Source organism: Sebastes fasciatus, chromosome 21, assembly GCF_043250625.1.
Source record: "Sebastes fasciatus isolate fSebFas1 chromosome 21, fSebFas1.pri, whole genome shotgun sequence".
Lineage (NCBI taxonomy): Eukaryota > Metazoa > Chordata > Actinopteri > Perciformes > Sebastidae > Sebastes > Sebastes fasciatus.
Genome location: NC_133815.1, coordinates 22,290,766 through 22,308,595, shown reverse-complemented (window position 1 = coordinate 22,308,595; position 17,830 = coordinate 22,290,766). Strand labels below are relative to the sequence as shown.

General features: G+C 42.4%; 1 protein-coding gene across 4 annotated transcripts in view; it reads left to right on the top strand.

The window, feature by feature from the left end:
• Positions 1-17,830, top strand: part of arhgap29a (Rho GTPase activating protein 29a) — a 37,221-nt gene that overhangs the window by 5,241 nt on the left and 14,150 nt on the right. For 2 of the 4 annotated variants that reach the window (XM_074621877.1, XM_074621876.1), the window contains exons 3-7: positions 12,020-12,163; positions 15,165-15,261; positions 16,371-16,443; positions 16,914-16,974; positions 17,445-17,591. In XM_074621877.1, coding sequence (XP_074477978.1) covers positions 12,020-12,163; positions 15,165-15,261; positions 16,371-16,443; positions 16,914-16,974; positions 17,445-17,591 — 522 coding nt within the window. Of the gene's footprint in view, positions 1-12,019; positions 12,164-13,832; positions 14,170-15,164; positions 15,262-16,370; positions 16,444-16,913; positions 16,975-17,444; positions 17,592-17,830 lie in introns of those variants that run through there. The other 2 variants (XM_074621879.1, XM_074621878.1) reach the window with 2 other exon arrangements.

The following is a 17,830-nucleotide window of genomic DNA, read 5'->3' as shown; positions in this document are numbered from 1 at the left end:
GTCACTCTGTTTTGCAGGAGATTTGTTGTGCATCTCTCATCATCTATTTTAGGAGCGAGGGTGCATTGTTGTGGCTACATGTCTTCCAGGGACAGGTGTGTCATCCGTGTTTTCATGCTCAGACGCTGCCAAGCAGAATGACGGACAATTTAATTTTTCTGCGTCAGCAAATTAAGAATGGCACCAGCAAGCAGTTCAGTCAGTGAAGCTGAGGAGGAAGCTCAAAGCTTTTTTCATTTCAATTATATACGTCAATGAAAAATTATTCAAATCTTTAGTATCAGTGTGTTTTGTAGTTCACAGAACATTGATCTCACGTTGAAACAGGTCAGATGTATGGGATCCTTGTCGGGTTTTTCAGTATAATAACTTAATGCTGCAGCCTACTTGTTCATCAGCTCTTTGTTAATTTGCAGCTGACAGGCAGTCCATGTTTTTCGCTCGTGTCGATTGCTTTTGCACAGATACATTGTCGCCACTATAAAGAACAACTTCGCTGGGATATCTTAAAATTAAATCCAATTTGCACACACAGCCACACTCGTTAGATCTCACTGCCACACCTTCTACTTCAGCCGTCTCACATACCCTGCGTACCTACAGAACAAACACCCGCTTGTTACTTGAAAAGCACGCTGACAGTGTGACATTAACTTCTTGTAAAGTCATGTTTTCAGTCATCCATTATTTGCAGGGCGTCAACGTTGAACAACCTGGTTGCGGCTGATGGCCTCTCCTCAGTGCCACGAGGCCATCCTGCCAATGAAACTCTTAAATATTAGGGCTGCTCCACTTAGTCGATTGGTCAATTAATCGGTCGTTTTGGTTTTAGTCGACTAAGATTTCTTTATTCGATTAGTCTTTTTTTTTTTCATGCCGACTGACTTATTTCCAAGAAACTTTTGAGCACATCTCTGGTAAACACAAGATTTAAAGTGGTTCTGTTGTTCGATTCTTTGTGGAGAAACTTTCTAAAGTTTTATAGATCTGTCGATTAAATCAACGAATCAATTAGTCAACAAAATGTGTATTGACTGAGTGTTAGTTGAATAAGAATTTCTTTGGTTGAGGACAGCCCTGGTAAATGTTGCACAATCCCAGGAGTTCTTTCTAGGAAGGATGGCGGTGGGATAATCATGCACGAAAGCAAGGTTTTGTCACACTTCCGTCATCATTAGTCACAGTTTTATTTTGTCAGACAGTTAATGTATGACTTGTATGGGCATACGAGTCATACATCCTTATGTCAGCTTTGTGTTTTACTTGGAGTCTTAAGCAATGAGTCATAAGTGTCCTCAGTTAGTCAGTACGGCTTTTGAAGGCTTTCTCGTCACAGTGAATGCATGGTTCTGTGTTTTAATGATTAACAGGCTCCTGCTAAAAATGGTCTGCAGGTGTTGTGTAACGTTCTTCACTGTAATACACCTGACCACTGTCGAGGTACAATTTTGTGGCAGAGAGCCAAAAATGTTTTTAGAGGTTGTTTTTTTTTATCTTCAGATCATTGTCCGTAAGGAAAATGGTACAATGGTTGCATTGATGTTAAACCTTACTTGCCTTTTGGTTTCATTGTTGTGCCTTTTGTTTAAATGTGCTGTAAATATGTGGGAAATAAGTGCTTTCTGTTCTCTTTCTGGAAGCCTGTTGAGTATTGTGCAAAGATGCTAAAGCTTTGTGGGAAAGTGATTCTGGTCTGGGTCCTCAGAGAAAGCCTAAATGCTATTTTAGCGATTTGTATTCTAAATCACCCCTTTGTGAAATACCAGCCTAAAATTAGCCCTACTTGGGCTTTTCACTAACCATTCCAGCCCTTCTTAATGGCTGTAGCTGTGCTCTGTTTAGACAGTCTATCCCACTGGGCCTGGGATCCACTGTAAAGCATTGCAACCTTCTTGCTTCCAAAAACGTTCCTTTTATGGTTCTTTTTACTGCGCCCATATTTAAAGCCACTGTAAATTATCTCAAGCACAACACAACCAGCCATCCTTACTTTAAAGTCGTCCCTTGAAGATCAAGTTTCATTCGTGGTTTGGGAGTCTTGATTTAATCATACTGTACACTTATCTTGCTAACTAAGCTGCCTAACAGGATTTATTACATTACCCTAATTGTTTTGGGTGGTCTTTGTATAAAAGCACGGCTATTGTCAAGGTTAGATCTTTGGATTGGTACCGCCTGGGATTAAAGTGCAGAGTATTGTGACATATGGTCCATTTATACCCTCTCTCTGTGGAAAGAAACCATGAAATCATAGACTGTACAGAGCACCATCAGCTGAACATCAATCTTTTGGCAGTGCACAATGCGTGCAATTATGTCACGCTGTATACCAGGTGGCAAAACCATGTTGACTTGTCAAGTTTAATAGCCCCAACTGCACTTGAAGATTTGTAAGTTGTTTTCAAGTTGTAACCCAAGTGAGCTCCCTCTCTGTGTGTCTCTCTCCTTCCTTCCCTCTGGGGAGATTTACGGTTATGGGCACTGTTTTTGCCGGGGCAGCTTTGTTCCAGGAGGCTGTCGATGTCTGCCACACACTAAGATAAAGCTTTAGGATTCCCACACTACACATGGGAAGCCAAGGATTGTGGGCTCTGATGAGGGGCTGTACTTTAGAAACTCAGTACTGGTGGATTCTTATATACACAGCTGAGGTTTTTAGTCCAGCTGTGAAGTAATAGGGGTATAGAAGATGGCAGTATTTTTCAGTATTCAGTATGGCAGATTTAACCAACACCCATGTGTTGCGTGATCAGAATGCCTCCCCTCGCCATTCGTGGATTAAGGCTTTGAAACGAAGATGGCAAATTTATCCTCTGATTAAGCTTAAGTAGACCTAAAATCTGTAGCCTCTATCCCTGCATTGGATTACGACAGCATTAATTTGACATCCTGCCCTTTTAAACAACATCTGTGGTGCAAATTATTCCTCCACTAATACAGTCATTTGATTTAGATACATCCACTAGTGGGGATGCAAAATGTATGACATGTCATTAATTGATTTTAGGCCATGTTTGTGATTAATAGCTCATTTTATCATTAAGAGCTCTTAAAACAGAACATGTATCTTTATTTTGTGGTTGAAACCTTAATTTGAAAAATTGTTGTGGGCCATTTTTTCAGTATATGTTTTTTTTTTTTCAGTTTATGAATTTTGAGTATATGAATCATAAATTAAAAGAACAGTGTGTGTGTGTGTGTGTGGGGGGGTCTCATTTAGGGGGATCTTTTGGCAGAAATAGAATATAATATTAATATGTATGTTTTCTTTAGTGCAATCACCTGAAAATAATTGTTGTGATTTCGTCAGTTTCGTTCGAACTGTATATATCTACATATGGAGCGGTTCCTCGGTTCACGGAGCCGATCGCCATGTTTCTACAGTTGCCCAGAACGGACAAACCAAACACTGGCTCCAGATAAGGCCATTCGCGTTTTCACATTTTCGCGTCAGCCACCGTAGTAATCCGACATGCTTAGCATACAAGTTTCAGTTCGTTGCAATCTGCAACATCACCGCTAGATGCTGCCAAATTCTACACACTGCACCTTTAAGTAAACCCATCTAATTATTTGAATTATATATCAAAATAAATATTAAAAAAATTCAAAGCAGTCAAAATTGTAACTCAACAGCCCATTTTTAAATTAGCACAAGTGATGTAGATCACAAATCCATATATCATGAAGCATAAAAAAACATGGGCTTCCCTGATAGCCTTCAGTCTGTGTTTTGTCATTTAAGAGCATATTTATGTGGTGAGAGGTACACTAAGACCCCGTCCATTCACTTTAGCTGTGTGTTTGGCGAGTCAGCCATAGTAAACTGGTTAGATGGTGCAGGTGTCAGGTGCTTATTTAAGTTTCAGCATGTCATCAAGTGAGTAATGGGTTTTATCATGCTGTTCTTGTCATATTGAAAACCACCTGGCCACTTCTAACAGCACAGGCACGAACTGTGTTTTTTCACGGCACCACACAGGTATCCCAGCCTCCATATTCACTAGTCTTTAAGTGAGATTTTAGTAAATAGTTTTCAGTTTGATTGAATCTGATGATTTTTGTTTGTATCAGTTTCTTGTCTGCATTAAGGTGTTGTTATAATTCCCTAATACTGAGCATAATTGGCCTTGTTTTTCTGCCAGAGCCGACCTTAGGTCATGCTTGCATGTGCCTGGGTCAGCCCCGTGCTGGATACAGCTCAGAACTGGTTAAAGGCCAATGGAGCTGATGGGGGAAACAGAGAGAGAAGGATAACCAGCCACTGTTTTTGTCCACAACATTCTTTAAGTTTTTAGTTGAAGTGCTCAGTGAAAGGAACGGAGATCCTGTTTGACATGGACAGACTGAGCGTGAAGCATAGCCAGGGCCAATTGGAGTCTGTTCTGTCTTGTGGGACTCAAATTAGGCCCCATTGGGGTGTAGAAAGGGCAGGGGAGGATAGTGGAGCTATTTGGGTGTGATTGAACTTGCCAAAGCATACAGCACACAAGCAACAATACCCTTATCTCTCTCTTGCATCTGCTTCGCCAAACCGATTATGGCTTCCTAGAACTAACCGTGTCTTTTCATCTAACCAGCTTAGGACCGTATTCAGGAGCTTCTAAATCTGCGTATTTCATAACTAGCAATGAATGGAGATGGGGCCCATGTATGCAGGAGGCCCCTTGGCATTAGATGTGTAGTGCCTTTGATAGGACTGGCAGGTGTCGATCGGCATTGCCTCCACAGCCCTCAATACCTTCACCCCCATGTAAGGTAGGAAACAAAACAGGGCCTTGTGCTCACAGGGGGCCCTTGTTTTTCCTGAACTCTTGATGTTCTTCTTTATCTTCCAACTGAACCTATTCTTAAACTAGGTATATTTGTCCCAATTCCCTTCTTATAAACATTTTACTAAATGAAATGCCTTGACAGTTATGAGAGTAAGTTTTTAGGTGCAAGCTTTCTATCACACAAAGCCCATTCTCTCAGGATTAGGATGCTAGTAAAGCTAAACAGTGTCCTCTTGTTCTCAATGCTGTGTTTGCCCCCCAACCTCAGCCCCCTTCACCTCCCAGTCCTGCCTCTTGACAGGTGTACTAAAGGGGCCCATCTTTGTACTTGTTGGACAGCTCTCCCACCTCTCTCTGGCCTGTTGATGTTCCTTTGCCTACATTATGCAGCTCGGGGAGCAACTGTAGTCTCTTCAGCCTAATGCCTGACCAGTTTGGCTGCCAGCTCGAGGTTGCACGGTGGGGGGATTTGCAGTTTCTCTTAAAGAAAAGCATAGTTGGAATGCCAACCGTCAGAGCTTTGCATCAACAGTAGGCGGCAGTGGTGGTGGTGGTGGTGGTGGTGATGTGGGGGGATATCCAGAGAGAAAGGTTGCCTGTCTTTCCTCACTCTGACAGACAGCTCCAAAGAGAAATGAAAGCGGGGGAAAAACGAATTCTTCACTCCGCACTGGGTATCTCATTTATATGCGAACAACTAAAGAGAGAAATATCCAAGGGTAAATGTGTCTGTTGATTAGAGAGAAATCTCGGAGCATTTTACCAGGCCACCCTTGGACTTTAGGATAATTGTCGACTCCTTATTGGTTCTTTGTTCAATGTGTCGTTATATCTTGTGTTCCTCTCTAGTAGTCAAACTTAATGTCAGGCATTTCCTATTTTCAGCCTTCATTGAGCATCATTTTTCATTTGCTTTTGGTTTCCTGAGCTAACAGCTAACGAGCCTGACAAAGGCAGTAGCCTGCAGAGTGGGAACATAAAAGCCCCCCACCTAGGTGGAAGGTGCTGTGTGTCTAGCCTAGGGCTCTTTTTTAAACGCCGGCTCTTTGTGCGTGCAGTCATGGGAAAAAGAGCTTCAAAGGTGAAGCAACAGGGAATGCCTCGGCATGAGCATAGAAGTCTGGGAAGGCAAAGTTCCCCTGCCTTTTACCAGCTGCATGTAATCTGCTAATCCGTAGAGTGGGCTGCCGGTGGTCTGTCGACAGAGGTGGACCAGGGCCACTGACCACAGGAAGTACGCTGGGGAGGGGGATATCAAGGGATGTATGGGCCACCCATTGCAGTGACCCTGACCAAGTGTTAAAGGTTAAGTGGACACATTTCGCAAGACCCCCTTATAGTCGGGCAAATATTTCAAATTTAGATTGAAACGTTAAGGTCATTTTTAGCAACGCGCATAAATACCCCTTTAAAGATGCGGTACTGGTGAGTGGGTAATGTGAAAGAATGTGGCATTTCACCCCAGCCAATTAAACAAGAATCCATTTGAACAAAACAAAGGTTATTGAGTCACACAGTGATTGATTATTAGACCCACATTTGGTTGCTTGTCTTTTGAAGAAGGGGGCAAGTCTCAAAGGAGCCCCATGAAACCAAGCCATACCATAGTTTTTGATGAATGCACAATTTCTGTGAAACAACTGCCACTACAGAGTCCTAGTTGGTTATTTAGGGGTGAGTAGCTGGAATGTCCAGCTGTGGTCTGCCTCAATGGGACACATTGAGAGGTTTTGATTGACGTTGGTCATGGCTAGCCAGTCCAACATCCTATTTAGCCCCCTCTGCCATGAGCTGCTTCCATTTGATCGGACCTCCGCAGACCCAGTTGTGACATGTTTAGTGATTTCACACTTGCTTTGTGAAAATAAGCACCCCTCCGTCCTCTCAGATGTTTTGAAGCATAGATAATACATTGCTCCCATGATTTTCAATGCATGACTGAGCATAGCTAGGGCCAGAGCGAAAGGAATGTTGCCAAGTCATATTGTGTCAGGCCCTAGTGGAAGTTTGGTGCTTCAAAGAGTCAAGCCATTGATGCTAAGTCCTCAAACTGAGAGTGTTCCCTTATGGTACACATCACAAAAAAGCATCAGCATATTTTTTAGCATTGATGGCCTTGTGCGACAAAAACTTTCTTATATGGTAGTCTATACATTGTGGGCAATTGTGTTGAGTGTTACAACCCTTTTCACACTGAATGCTTGAGTCTAAGATACTTTGAGTCTCCCCAAATACCTGTGTCTTATTTTTGCTTTAATACCAACCAACTGACCAAACTGATCATCCATTAAACAAACCAACTGTATAAAGACTCAATGCAAAAATCCCTGTGCATAGCATAGCATAGCATAGCATAGCTTCCCATTGGTAAGGAGAGTATGTACATTCCAAGCGTGGCCTATTATAACATTTGCCTTACACTACTTTTGGGTTTTACGTGTATTATTATTCAGAATCGTCAACATCTGTTGCATGATGCCAGTCGATCCAATTCTGTTTTACTGTGTGTAAAAACTGGACAATTCCAATGGGGCTGACCCGAATGCCTCGAAGCATTGAAGCTTCGCCCATTGCCAGGGTCAGCGACCTCCAAATCAGTATTCGAATGCTTCGTTCTTTTTTGTTTGTTTTTTTGTTATGTAATAGTATGTAAAAATGTTTAAATCCTAAAGTACTCCATGAAATAAGGAATAATCCCACAACGTGATTCATTATTCATATTCAAACTTAATTATTATTAATTATTTGCAGATGGATATCGCTGTTTGTTGTGTGTAGAGGTGCGTGTGCGTACAGATGGAGAGAGACAGACAGAAGATCATGTCAGCCTGCTGCGCTGCGAAGCTTTGAATACCTTCAAGTATTTCTCATCGAAGCTGCGAAGCCCAAAAAATGGTGTTAGGGACTAAATTGCATCAACTCTGCAGGTTAACATTGAACCTGCATAGAGGCTGGTACTTTGGTGGGGTACCAAAGAAACAATTTCACATTAAAAACACTGTAGTGACCAGGGGGTCAGGGGTTGTAGGGGAGCCTCACAAAGTCTAGGATACTGATTCAAAGATGTCCCAGCTAGAGCATAATGCTATGGCTACAGGTTTCATGCTCACCAACATTGCCTCCCCACATACTGCATAGACTAAATCAACAAATGTGATGTTCTTTCTATACCAGATCGTCAGGATACAATGTTATAAAATGGTAGTATATGGACTTATGTTTGTATAAATGTAGGTCCATAACATTTAAATGTCTCTGCGCCAGAAGAGCATCAGAGTGTTTTGGTGTTGAGGTGTCATCTCGGTGGTGAATGATCCGACAATGTTTTCATTATGGATCCCCCTCCACCCCTCGCTCCCGCAACTTCCGTCCCCACTCCCAAACAAGAGGCTGGAATGTTGGGTTTCCATGACGCTAATGAAGTAAAAACCTGGCAATGTGTTACTGGCAGCCTCAGAGCAGCTCCTGATCCGCGGCCTCCTTCTCATCAGGTCTGATCCCCCAGTAGCCTTCATTCACCAGGGCTTATTATGCCCAGGAATGTCTCTCACTCGCTCCTTCTCTCATAACCCCCACTGAAGCAGGGGTGTGGGGTGCAGGGGTAAATTTGGGACAAATCCCAAGGGAGAGTACTACCCCAAATAACACACAACCCCCCCCCCATACCCGGCAAAACTCCTCCCCTATCGCTCCTACCGCTAACCATCACACATGGACAAAGACACATACACACACTCCAATCCCTCTTTCCCGTGAAAAGTGAAAAGCTGCCGTTGTGATTTATTGTTCCATAAATGCTTCATGTGGCAGGCCCATGAGGCGACCAGCCCACTGTTTGCTAGTGGCCTCAAGGACAATAGTGAGTTTTCAACACTCAAACAAGTCCTCAGTGGTCTTCCCTGGGGAAAACGGAAAGATCTTCCCAGCAGCTTGTTTGTTTTCCAGTTCTCAGATGACGCATACTTGCAAATTGAAACATCTTCTGTCATTACAAATTTTTCCACAGCACTCTCCTTTCCAAACTTTATTTATCCCCGTCTTAAACATGACAATGCCACTGCTGGAACAAAATGAGCTAGACAGATGTTCCTTTAACCGGCTCTCCCTGGTGGGAACGAGTCTTCTTCTCTTTGTGTCTCGCGCAGAATGGCAGTTGAGGGGTTAAATAATCAGTCTCTGTACATTATCATGCGTCCTGCTGGGCTGGTGGATGCAACCATAATGTCTTGCTAATTAGCCTCTATTTAGGATGGTCCAATAGGCCACACAGCCGCCATTGAAGATTGAAGCCCATGGAGCTTTGCAAAGGAAGACCCTCTGTCTCGTGGGCATTCAGGGTTTAGGCTTGTCCTTAATAAACCTCTGGCTTGCCCAGGCTTGATGCCTCCAGTTCTCGGGATTCAGTTACTCGGCCGATGAATGGAGTGTATAGCCTGTGTAGGGATGATTTAGGCCATTGTGTGTGTTTTGTCATTGAAAAGATAATGTCCATAAATGGGATCTAAACTGACCAGGACCAATTAAGGGCTTAAGGGTTGAAGCGGCTCATTGTAAACTTTGACCCTTATCAAATGATTGTGGGTTGGGGTCCCTGTGAGAGATAAGGTCTTTGGGAAGACGGGTTCTGTCTTCCACTGCAAAAACATTCAGTTGAAGGAAAATTATATATTATATTATTCTGTTTTTTGTTGTCTTTTTTGCATGAACTCAAAAAATCGACATGATGTGTGTGTTGTCTTCAACGCAGACTTCCTGTCAAGTATTTTACTCCAAGATTTATGTTTAATTTGAGCCAGTGTAAATGGGAAAACACCATTCAAAAGGTTTGTTATGGGAACTGAATACAAGAGTACATGTATACCACTACAAAACCACTTAGCACAGTCTTTCTCCTTTACTCAGAATTGTACGGATAAAGCCATTTTTCATCTTGCATAGTAATCCAGGCGACCAACAGAGAGAATGGCCTTCTCTGTACGCCCATATGCACCGATTGTATACAAGTATTGAGCCTCAGTTTGATGTGTGGTTGTGCCAGAAGCACACCGCTGGCCCTTTTCCTGCCTCGTGGGGAGTTGGGCAGCTGAAAGAAAAGGACGAGAGGCTTTCATCATCAAAAACCACTCGGTCCTTGGCACTAGAAGGAGCTGTGCATGACATCTGATCAAGATGGATGAAGATGGTCGCTATGGTGAAGGATAGGACTCTCCAGGTCCTGAAGCTTTTGGCTAGCTGGAAGCAACGGCACGTTGGCATGGGGTAGTTCATGTGGTAGTGGAACAGTCTGGGATTTGTGCTTGTCTTATGTAATCATTTGGGGTGTCCTGGGTTTTCAGTGTCTGTTGATTTGTTTGTTTGTTGATTTTTTGCAAGTGCTTGATGTTCATCCGGAATTACCTTGTGACCTACTTGCAGCGTTGTTTCCCGGAGTTATAGCACCTTACCCAATCACTCCAGCTATTTGGCTTTATGTTAAGTGGCCCATTGTTGGTTTGCAGGGTGTGCTGATTGGCTGCATTGAAGTTTTGTCAGTAAAGCAGCAGCATGTATGGCCATTTGGCACATTATGACTGCACTGTCTCATTCATTGAGAGAAAACAGGGGTTGCCAGAGTCCTTCAAGAAAGCTTGCAACATCTATAGAGAAAACACACGTGTGGTCCTCAATAGCTTTTTGTTGAACGTTGGTGGGTGAATTTTGGCCTGTTTGATTATTGTTGTGACCTGTTGGTCAAATTTGAACTTGTCACCTGCTGGTCAGTTGGTGGTCAGTTGGCTGGATTTCCGGGTCAGGACTCAGCTAGCATTGTCATGGCGGCCACACAGACCCGGCATTATTAGCCCCACTGGCGGCACTATTTGTCCCACTCCAAAAAAGAGGGCTAATGAATGAAAGAAAAAATGGGAGACAGCTAAAGTCTTTCTGATCCCCCTACCATGAAGGGGTAATCCAGGGGTGATCGTCAGCACAAATTGTGGCTTTGACTGCCTGTATCCATCCTTTGTGTATGTGTTAGGGTGTGGGTGTGTGTGTGTTTGTGTGTGTGTGTTTGTGCTTTTTTTTTTATTTAACCTTTTATTTACTAGGAAGTAACAAGGAGATCTGACCAAGAATAAACTATTTTTATACATGTGACTATGCTAATCTAATTTAGAGGATGAAATGAGAACAACCAGCCTACTGTGTAGTTAGTGTGATTACAGCTTAGGACTAGAACATATTTAGTCAAAATGCCAATAATGTGTTACTACGTGTGTGTTTGTGTGTGTCACCATGTTCCTCTTGTATTAGTCATCTTAGGAAAGCAAGCCATGCTATCTGTGTGACACCATTAAGTAGTAAAAAAACACCTTAACCTTAGTTCATTTACATTTTCTCATCCCTTGATGATGTCAAGAGCACATTATCAAGGTTACCTGATAACAAAGTGCACTGTGTCCCTTTTGTAAATGATGGTGACTCACTGTTAGTAAAGTCACATCTAGTACACAGAGCCACATACCTGAGATGCCATGTTTCCTTTGGTTAACAGACTAACTAGCTGCTAATTGCAGAAAGAGCACAGCAGGTCATGTTCAGTTATGCACTTGGCTGTCAGTTCAGCACCATTTTAGTTGTATGTGTAGGTTTACCGAGTTGTGTGCAACCCCTCCGCCATCTCTGCTTTATGGTGTAGTTGCCTAGACAAACAGTAGTCTGTCATTATGGCTGCCATGGTCACTCTTTCAACCAACAAAGCTGGAATGCCATGTAGTAATCCTTTTTCCAATGAGGTTGCACCATTCATGTAAGCAGGGAGATTTTTAAATGGCTGAATTTTAGGTCAAGTCTGCTCAGGTTTTATAGAACATGATGCATTGTTAAGCCTCAGTGTTGAAATACAGTACAAGTCCCACGATTAAAGCATTTTTCAGATACAATCCATAGCATGAAATAGTACACTGAAAATCCTCTACGCCGCAGGTTTTATAGCATAACAAACCAGGCTCATTGCACAATGGCTTATAGCAGAAGAACACTGACAGATCTCTTATCATCTTAATGGTCAAAGGTTAACCAGGCTAATGGAAAACGTCAGAGCTGTCAATGAGATTTCAGAGCTTGATAATCCAGTAGACGCTGTCTGATGTTTTTACTGTCTTTACCAATGACATCATGTTAAATGGTCAATTTACAGCCACACTGTGCTTATTACAAGATAGATTGAATACATTAACTGTAAAAGTGTCTTTATAACTTTCCAGAGCACCAAGACTGCCTCCATCACGCGGCACACGAGCGTCTCGGGGAGCTGCTGCGAGTTCTAAAGGCCATCATCGGCAAACACCAGAGCCTCAACTCGGTGGACATCCTCAGTACAGCAGGAACCGTCATCGCCACGGTCAAAGGTGAGCTATGATGACCAGATCTCCCTTAAAAACATACACATAACTCACGGCTTTCCTGTAAAACACACCAGCTACTCCTCCGCTCTTCCTTTGGTCTGTTTTCTGTCTCTGCTTATCTAATCCCCCCTTCTCCCTTGACAGTTTTCTCCCCTGGACATTCACTGTGTATGTCCTCTCTTCCCAAGTCTTAAAAAGAACTTCCCAGGGAATGTTTCTGAATAGTTTTTCTTATAGCTTCACCCCTTCAGAAGTCACTCAAGTGCTTAGAATGCAGCAGCATGTGTTTCAAACCCCATACAGAGAGTAAGAAAATAATATTTGGGAGTCAGATACCTGATTCAAGAGTCAGGGAGAAGCGGGTGTCCTTTGTGCTTTGTCTGCCAGTCCGGAGGGAACTACACTGAGGAATCCTATTCAATCTCTCATTCTCTGAGATTATGATCTGGCATGCAGGTCAATTCTTAACTTGGCCGCCACACAAGAATCCCGCGAGTATACCTCGTCTCAATTTGCATTGCAAAGAGGGGCATAGAGAGGCCGCATAGCTTTTTTTTTTAAAAGGCTTTCACTTAACATACAAAGCCTGAAGAGGCTCTGTACATGAATGTGGCTCACCTTCGCTGAAATATTTGGAAGAAGTCCACACACACATGGGCGTGTGCAGGCGTTGGTGCCACAAACAATTATTAGGTGCATGCAAGTCTCATCTTTCGTGCAGTAACTTGACTATTTGTGCGGCATTCGAACATGTTGATGCGCAATAGACACACAGAGCACGACCTTTTCAATAAGGAAGTCTTAGATTTCACAGTTTACTGAGCCTTTGATTTAGGCTCTTAATGATATTGAATTAATGGAAGGTTTCTTAAGTATGTAGATTCAAATTTTCAGTCTTATTAATAGCGACTGGTTTAAGGATACCAGTGCTAGCGCTATATCTGAACAAGTGCCTATGATAAATAGCGAATAATGTTAACAGGTGTAGCATTTACAGTAGCTGTAATTATCTAGTCTTTTCATAATTATGTGCAGTGAAGCATGCTATAACGTCTTTTCTGCCACTAGGTGGCCAGAACTGCTCACTTCTTGACCCTCACACAGGGACGAGGTGATACCAGCTGTACACACCAATATTTTTCACTACCAAATCTCAAAGCTGTTAATGTTACACAACATGAAGATGTTGTTGTGTTGCTATTTATGGAGGCGTGTCATGTGATCAGGAGGTTGTGTTTTGTTCTGACTTGATTTTATTTAAAAAAAAAAATGTAATATGTTCTGTGAATTCTGTTAATTTCTTTAGTGGAGTTTGTATGACATTTATACTTCATCACACTCTAAGGTGCATCTCAACACTATATCAAATAGTTGTTCATACAGACATTTGTCACTTCCTCCATCCTGTGACTCTTCATATCCAGCCACATGCCAAGTTCCTACACCTTTCACATCATCCCTTATATGAGGGAAAAGTTCCTCCTAGACCTGAATTCTGCGTAGGACTTTGCGACCGACGAGTGTTTCGAGAGTGTTGTGCTTTTCCACTGAAACAATACCATTTTTCCCCGATGATGTAACTTCCACGTTTGGACCACTGGTTGGGGCCTGAGCGAGTACTGGCATTGTATTCCAGCAAGCCTCAGGATGTCCTGTTGGGGGTAGGGGTTTGGACAGAAGAGGAGGAGATGTAACGGCACAAGAGAGTTGTGTGCTTTGAATGGTGGTGGCTACAGTAGCTGGCCTGGGTTTGAAAGAGGCTCCCAGGGCCCCATGGACATTGGACCCCTTTTTGCACCCTTCCGACAGACTCTTAACACTTCCTGTTCATGAGGCTGAGAGAAGGAGTTTTACGTTGGATTTATTTCTGTCAAGTGCTCCGTTTGCTGGATAGAAGAAGGCATGTTTAAGGTGTTTGGACAGAAAAGTCACATCAGAGTAGTGGTTACTGTTGTGATAAAGACTGCTTATTTCTGCTAAACTGGAGAAACGCTAATGAAAGTTTTGAGGTGGGTAATTGGTAGTTTTGCCATTTGTAGCACAGTATGCTTCTCTGACAACGCTTTCCAAAAGACTTGGATGCAATTGGTTGAAGCTACCGAGGAAGCATCTCAGTAGGCATTCGTAGGTGGGGGCTCTTCAACTTTCTAGGACCCGGCTAAAGAGTTAGGATGTAAGTGGATCCTGTTTGAAGCAGTCTTCCTTAAAGATTTGAGAAAGTAGTTCAAGATAAGTTAGAGGTGGACTCTTCCCAGCTTGAGGTTCCTCCAGGAATTTATTTTTCTGCTTCTGTTACAAAGACGAGATACACAACAGAAACTTTCCAAACAAGTGTAAGCTAAGCTAAAAGAGTTCAACCGAAGACAGCTGGTTTTCTGCTCTGTGAGTCTTCGAACTCTAGAAATCTCCATTGTTCTAATGGAAAGGAAAGACTGAGGAAATCATGGCGGCAGCGATGTGGTCCGTGACATCTCTGATTTATCGCTTGGTGTTGGGACTCATTTTCTGAGCATCTCTCTGCTAGTTTATTTTCTCTCTGCTCAGTCAGGACAGGAAGTTTATTGTGAGGACTGATTACAGCCGTATTTACACTGCTGTTTTTTCCCCCATTCTGTCCTCAGTCATCACTGTGTTTGGACTTACAGCAGGAAACTACTGCCTTTCCAGATTACAGCCAAACATATACACTTGCAGTCTTTGCTTATCTTTTCTGGTTTAAGGTACAACGTTGTTTTTGGATGTCTCCGAGGGACTTTTCGATTTTAAAATGTCTGCACATTTGAGATATGAGGATCCTTAGCTCTGTGTGATTTGAAGAGCACAGCATGACTCAAAAAGAGATTTTCATTGACTCCATACTTGACGTCATGCACAGGATGGTGAATCATACCCTGAGATTCATACCTTTAACACAGCTTTATCAGTGGTGCCAGCGCAGGATGTCTTCAGAATGCAGGCTTTAGATTTGCTACCTACTCACTCCCACTTATTCACTCTTTGACAGGGGTGAACTTTAAGGAGGTGAACGAGGAGAACAAACAGAAGCATTTCGGAGAGATCTACACTGCTATCGACACATTGGCGTTCACATTTGGCAATGTGTAAGTATAATGTCATGACTGTGATTGCAATTCTCATGGCTCATTTCACTTCTGTGGGCTTTCTTACTCTATCAAACTACAGACAAGTTGTAGTAATATTCTTAATCAAGGGCAGGCTTTTTTTCAAATGTATTTGTAATTCTGGAATTACATAATTAATGTAAATCAATTACTATTTATATAGCGCATTATAAACAATCCAGTGCAAGACAGAAAACAGGTAACATGAAAGCAGAAATAAAGAATAAACAATAGTCACAAAAACAATAGAGATAATAATTGAAAAATAAAACTGAGCCTTAAAATAGCATACAAAAAAGAAGAATATATCCACAATTTATCTATCTCTGGATATATCTTTCTTTTTTTGTTTAAAATAAATGAAGCGCTACAAATATTTCTGTGTAAATACCATACTAATAAATATGTTATAGGTTTCTTCCTTTCAACATTAAAGAGGCAATCCGCTAATTTTAAAGTTAAAGTTTAAAAAAATAACCTTGATGGTGTCATTGCGGATTGGTCTTAAAACTTTTTTTAAATAGAAGTCTTGCATTATAAACTGGAGGCAGAGAAGGTCTAGACTCACAAGTCAGTCTCTAAACGCTTCTCACAACTAGAGACTGAAGACAACCTCCCTGGTTTCATTGCTGAAGCAATTAGAGAATTTTTAAAAACGCATTATAGAACCAATCCAAGTCTTTAGGGCGGCCCTAAATGCAGAAGTCTTGTGCTTGTAAACACTGTTTCAGCAGAAACACATCCACACAACTGTTGTTGCTACAGCTGCTCTGCTAACATGCTATAATCTCGGAGCTCGTTTTGCTTAGTTGCATTATGGGAACTGTAGGATCCCATGTTTTTGGAGCTTGACCAATGCTAGAGACTAAAAGTCAGGATATCTCGGCCTCTGCTGCATCTGTTTACAGTAAACCATTCTTTCTTTAATCTCCCTTATGTGAGTCCACCTACTTTATGGAAGTGCAATGCTAAAACACTGGAATAACCCTTTAAACTAAAACATAAACAGATTCCTGGATATGTTTTCTCTGATCAGTTTCATTCTTTCCCAACTGAATGTATTGCTTTGTGTTTCTGTTTTCCTTCAGAGTGTCTGACTTCCTTATGGGAGATGTAGAGAATGGATCAGTGTTGGGGCTCCCCCTAACTAAGAGAAGCAGGGTAAGAAAAGTACAATATCTCTGTTGTGTAGATATCAAATTGGCACTAACCAACTTTCAGAACTGTACTTGGCATCACAAATTAAAGGCTGATAATAGTGTATTCATATGGCTCCCATTCTGAAACATTTCATTTATCACTAGTTGATTCATAGTCCCGTGAACACCAGGATGTGGCCTACTGCCCCTGAATTGTCAAGCAAATGAAAAATTACCTGGCAGAGTGCAGAGTTCAGGGGTTAAGTGAGCGCATGCTGGTTGACGCATGTTCCCGAAACGGTTTAGTTGCAAATGATGAATTGATGCTATGTGTTGTTTTCCTGCTGTATAATTCATAACAGCTCTAAGGAGGAAGTGATGGTTCTGATAAGCCTTGTTTTAAGTATGTTAACAGAGCGTAACGTGCTTTGAGAAGGAAATTCATCTGCCTCATTGTAAATTTTTTTGTTTATTCATCTGTCTGTTTTCCAGTCTTTTGAGAACCTCTTTGTGGAATCTGGAGGATCCAGTCCCGAGAAAGATGATCCACCGGGTAAGACACTGTACTTTAGTGCTGCTCTGTGTAAGTGTGTGTGTGCGTGTGGGAGGAGAATGTAATCCTGGCAAATTTGTTGGAAAAAAGCTTATTCATAAATCAGTCTTAAGCTGATCTACTGTTGCTGCTTCATCATTCTGTGTTGCTTGCTTGGAGTGTTGTTGGGTTAGTAAGAGCACAGCTAGCTCTCAAGTCGTGATTACCAGCCACCTCAACCACTTATTAATACATCCAGCACTCTCCTGTCAGCATTACTTATACTCAAATGGTATTAGCTCATATCACGCTCACCCAAGGTCAGTGTGGGCTTTTCTGGTTGACTCACTGTCACAGATGTTGACAGCTAAACACATATGTAGCACGTCTAGCCGTGGTGATAGGCGTGTCGCAGGGACGTTGGTCGATGGCGGTCATTTTTAAGACCAGATTTTACAACATCCCTTGTGGGGTCGCGGTTGTTTTTACAGGGCCCTCTCCGCCGGTTCGGGCAGAAGAGGTGGACAGGACACTGCAGCGGCAAGACAGCGGGGTGGAGTCGGCGCTGCTCTACGCCAAGGCCTGGTCCAAGTACACCAAAGAGCTGCTGGCGTGGGTGGAGAAGCGTCTCAGTATGGGTGAGTAAGGGCACAGCATTTCTGACCTGGAGGGGAGGCAGCAGCTAAGTAGCACCCATCACACTGACGTACAAATGTCAGCTGACATGTGTTAGTGTCATGGACCATGCTCTTAACTTTAGTACTTCATTACATACATCTGGGTAGTCATGTCGAGGAATCTTTATGAGACTGTCACGCATGTTTATGGTCTTAAAACATAACAACATCTTAAACACTACAGTAATAGTAATTAGAGT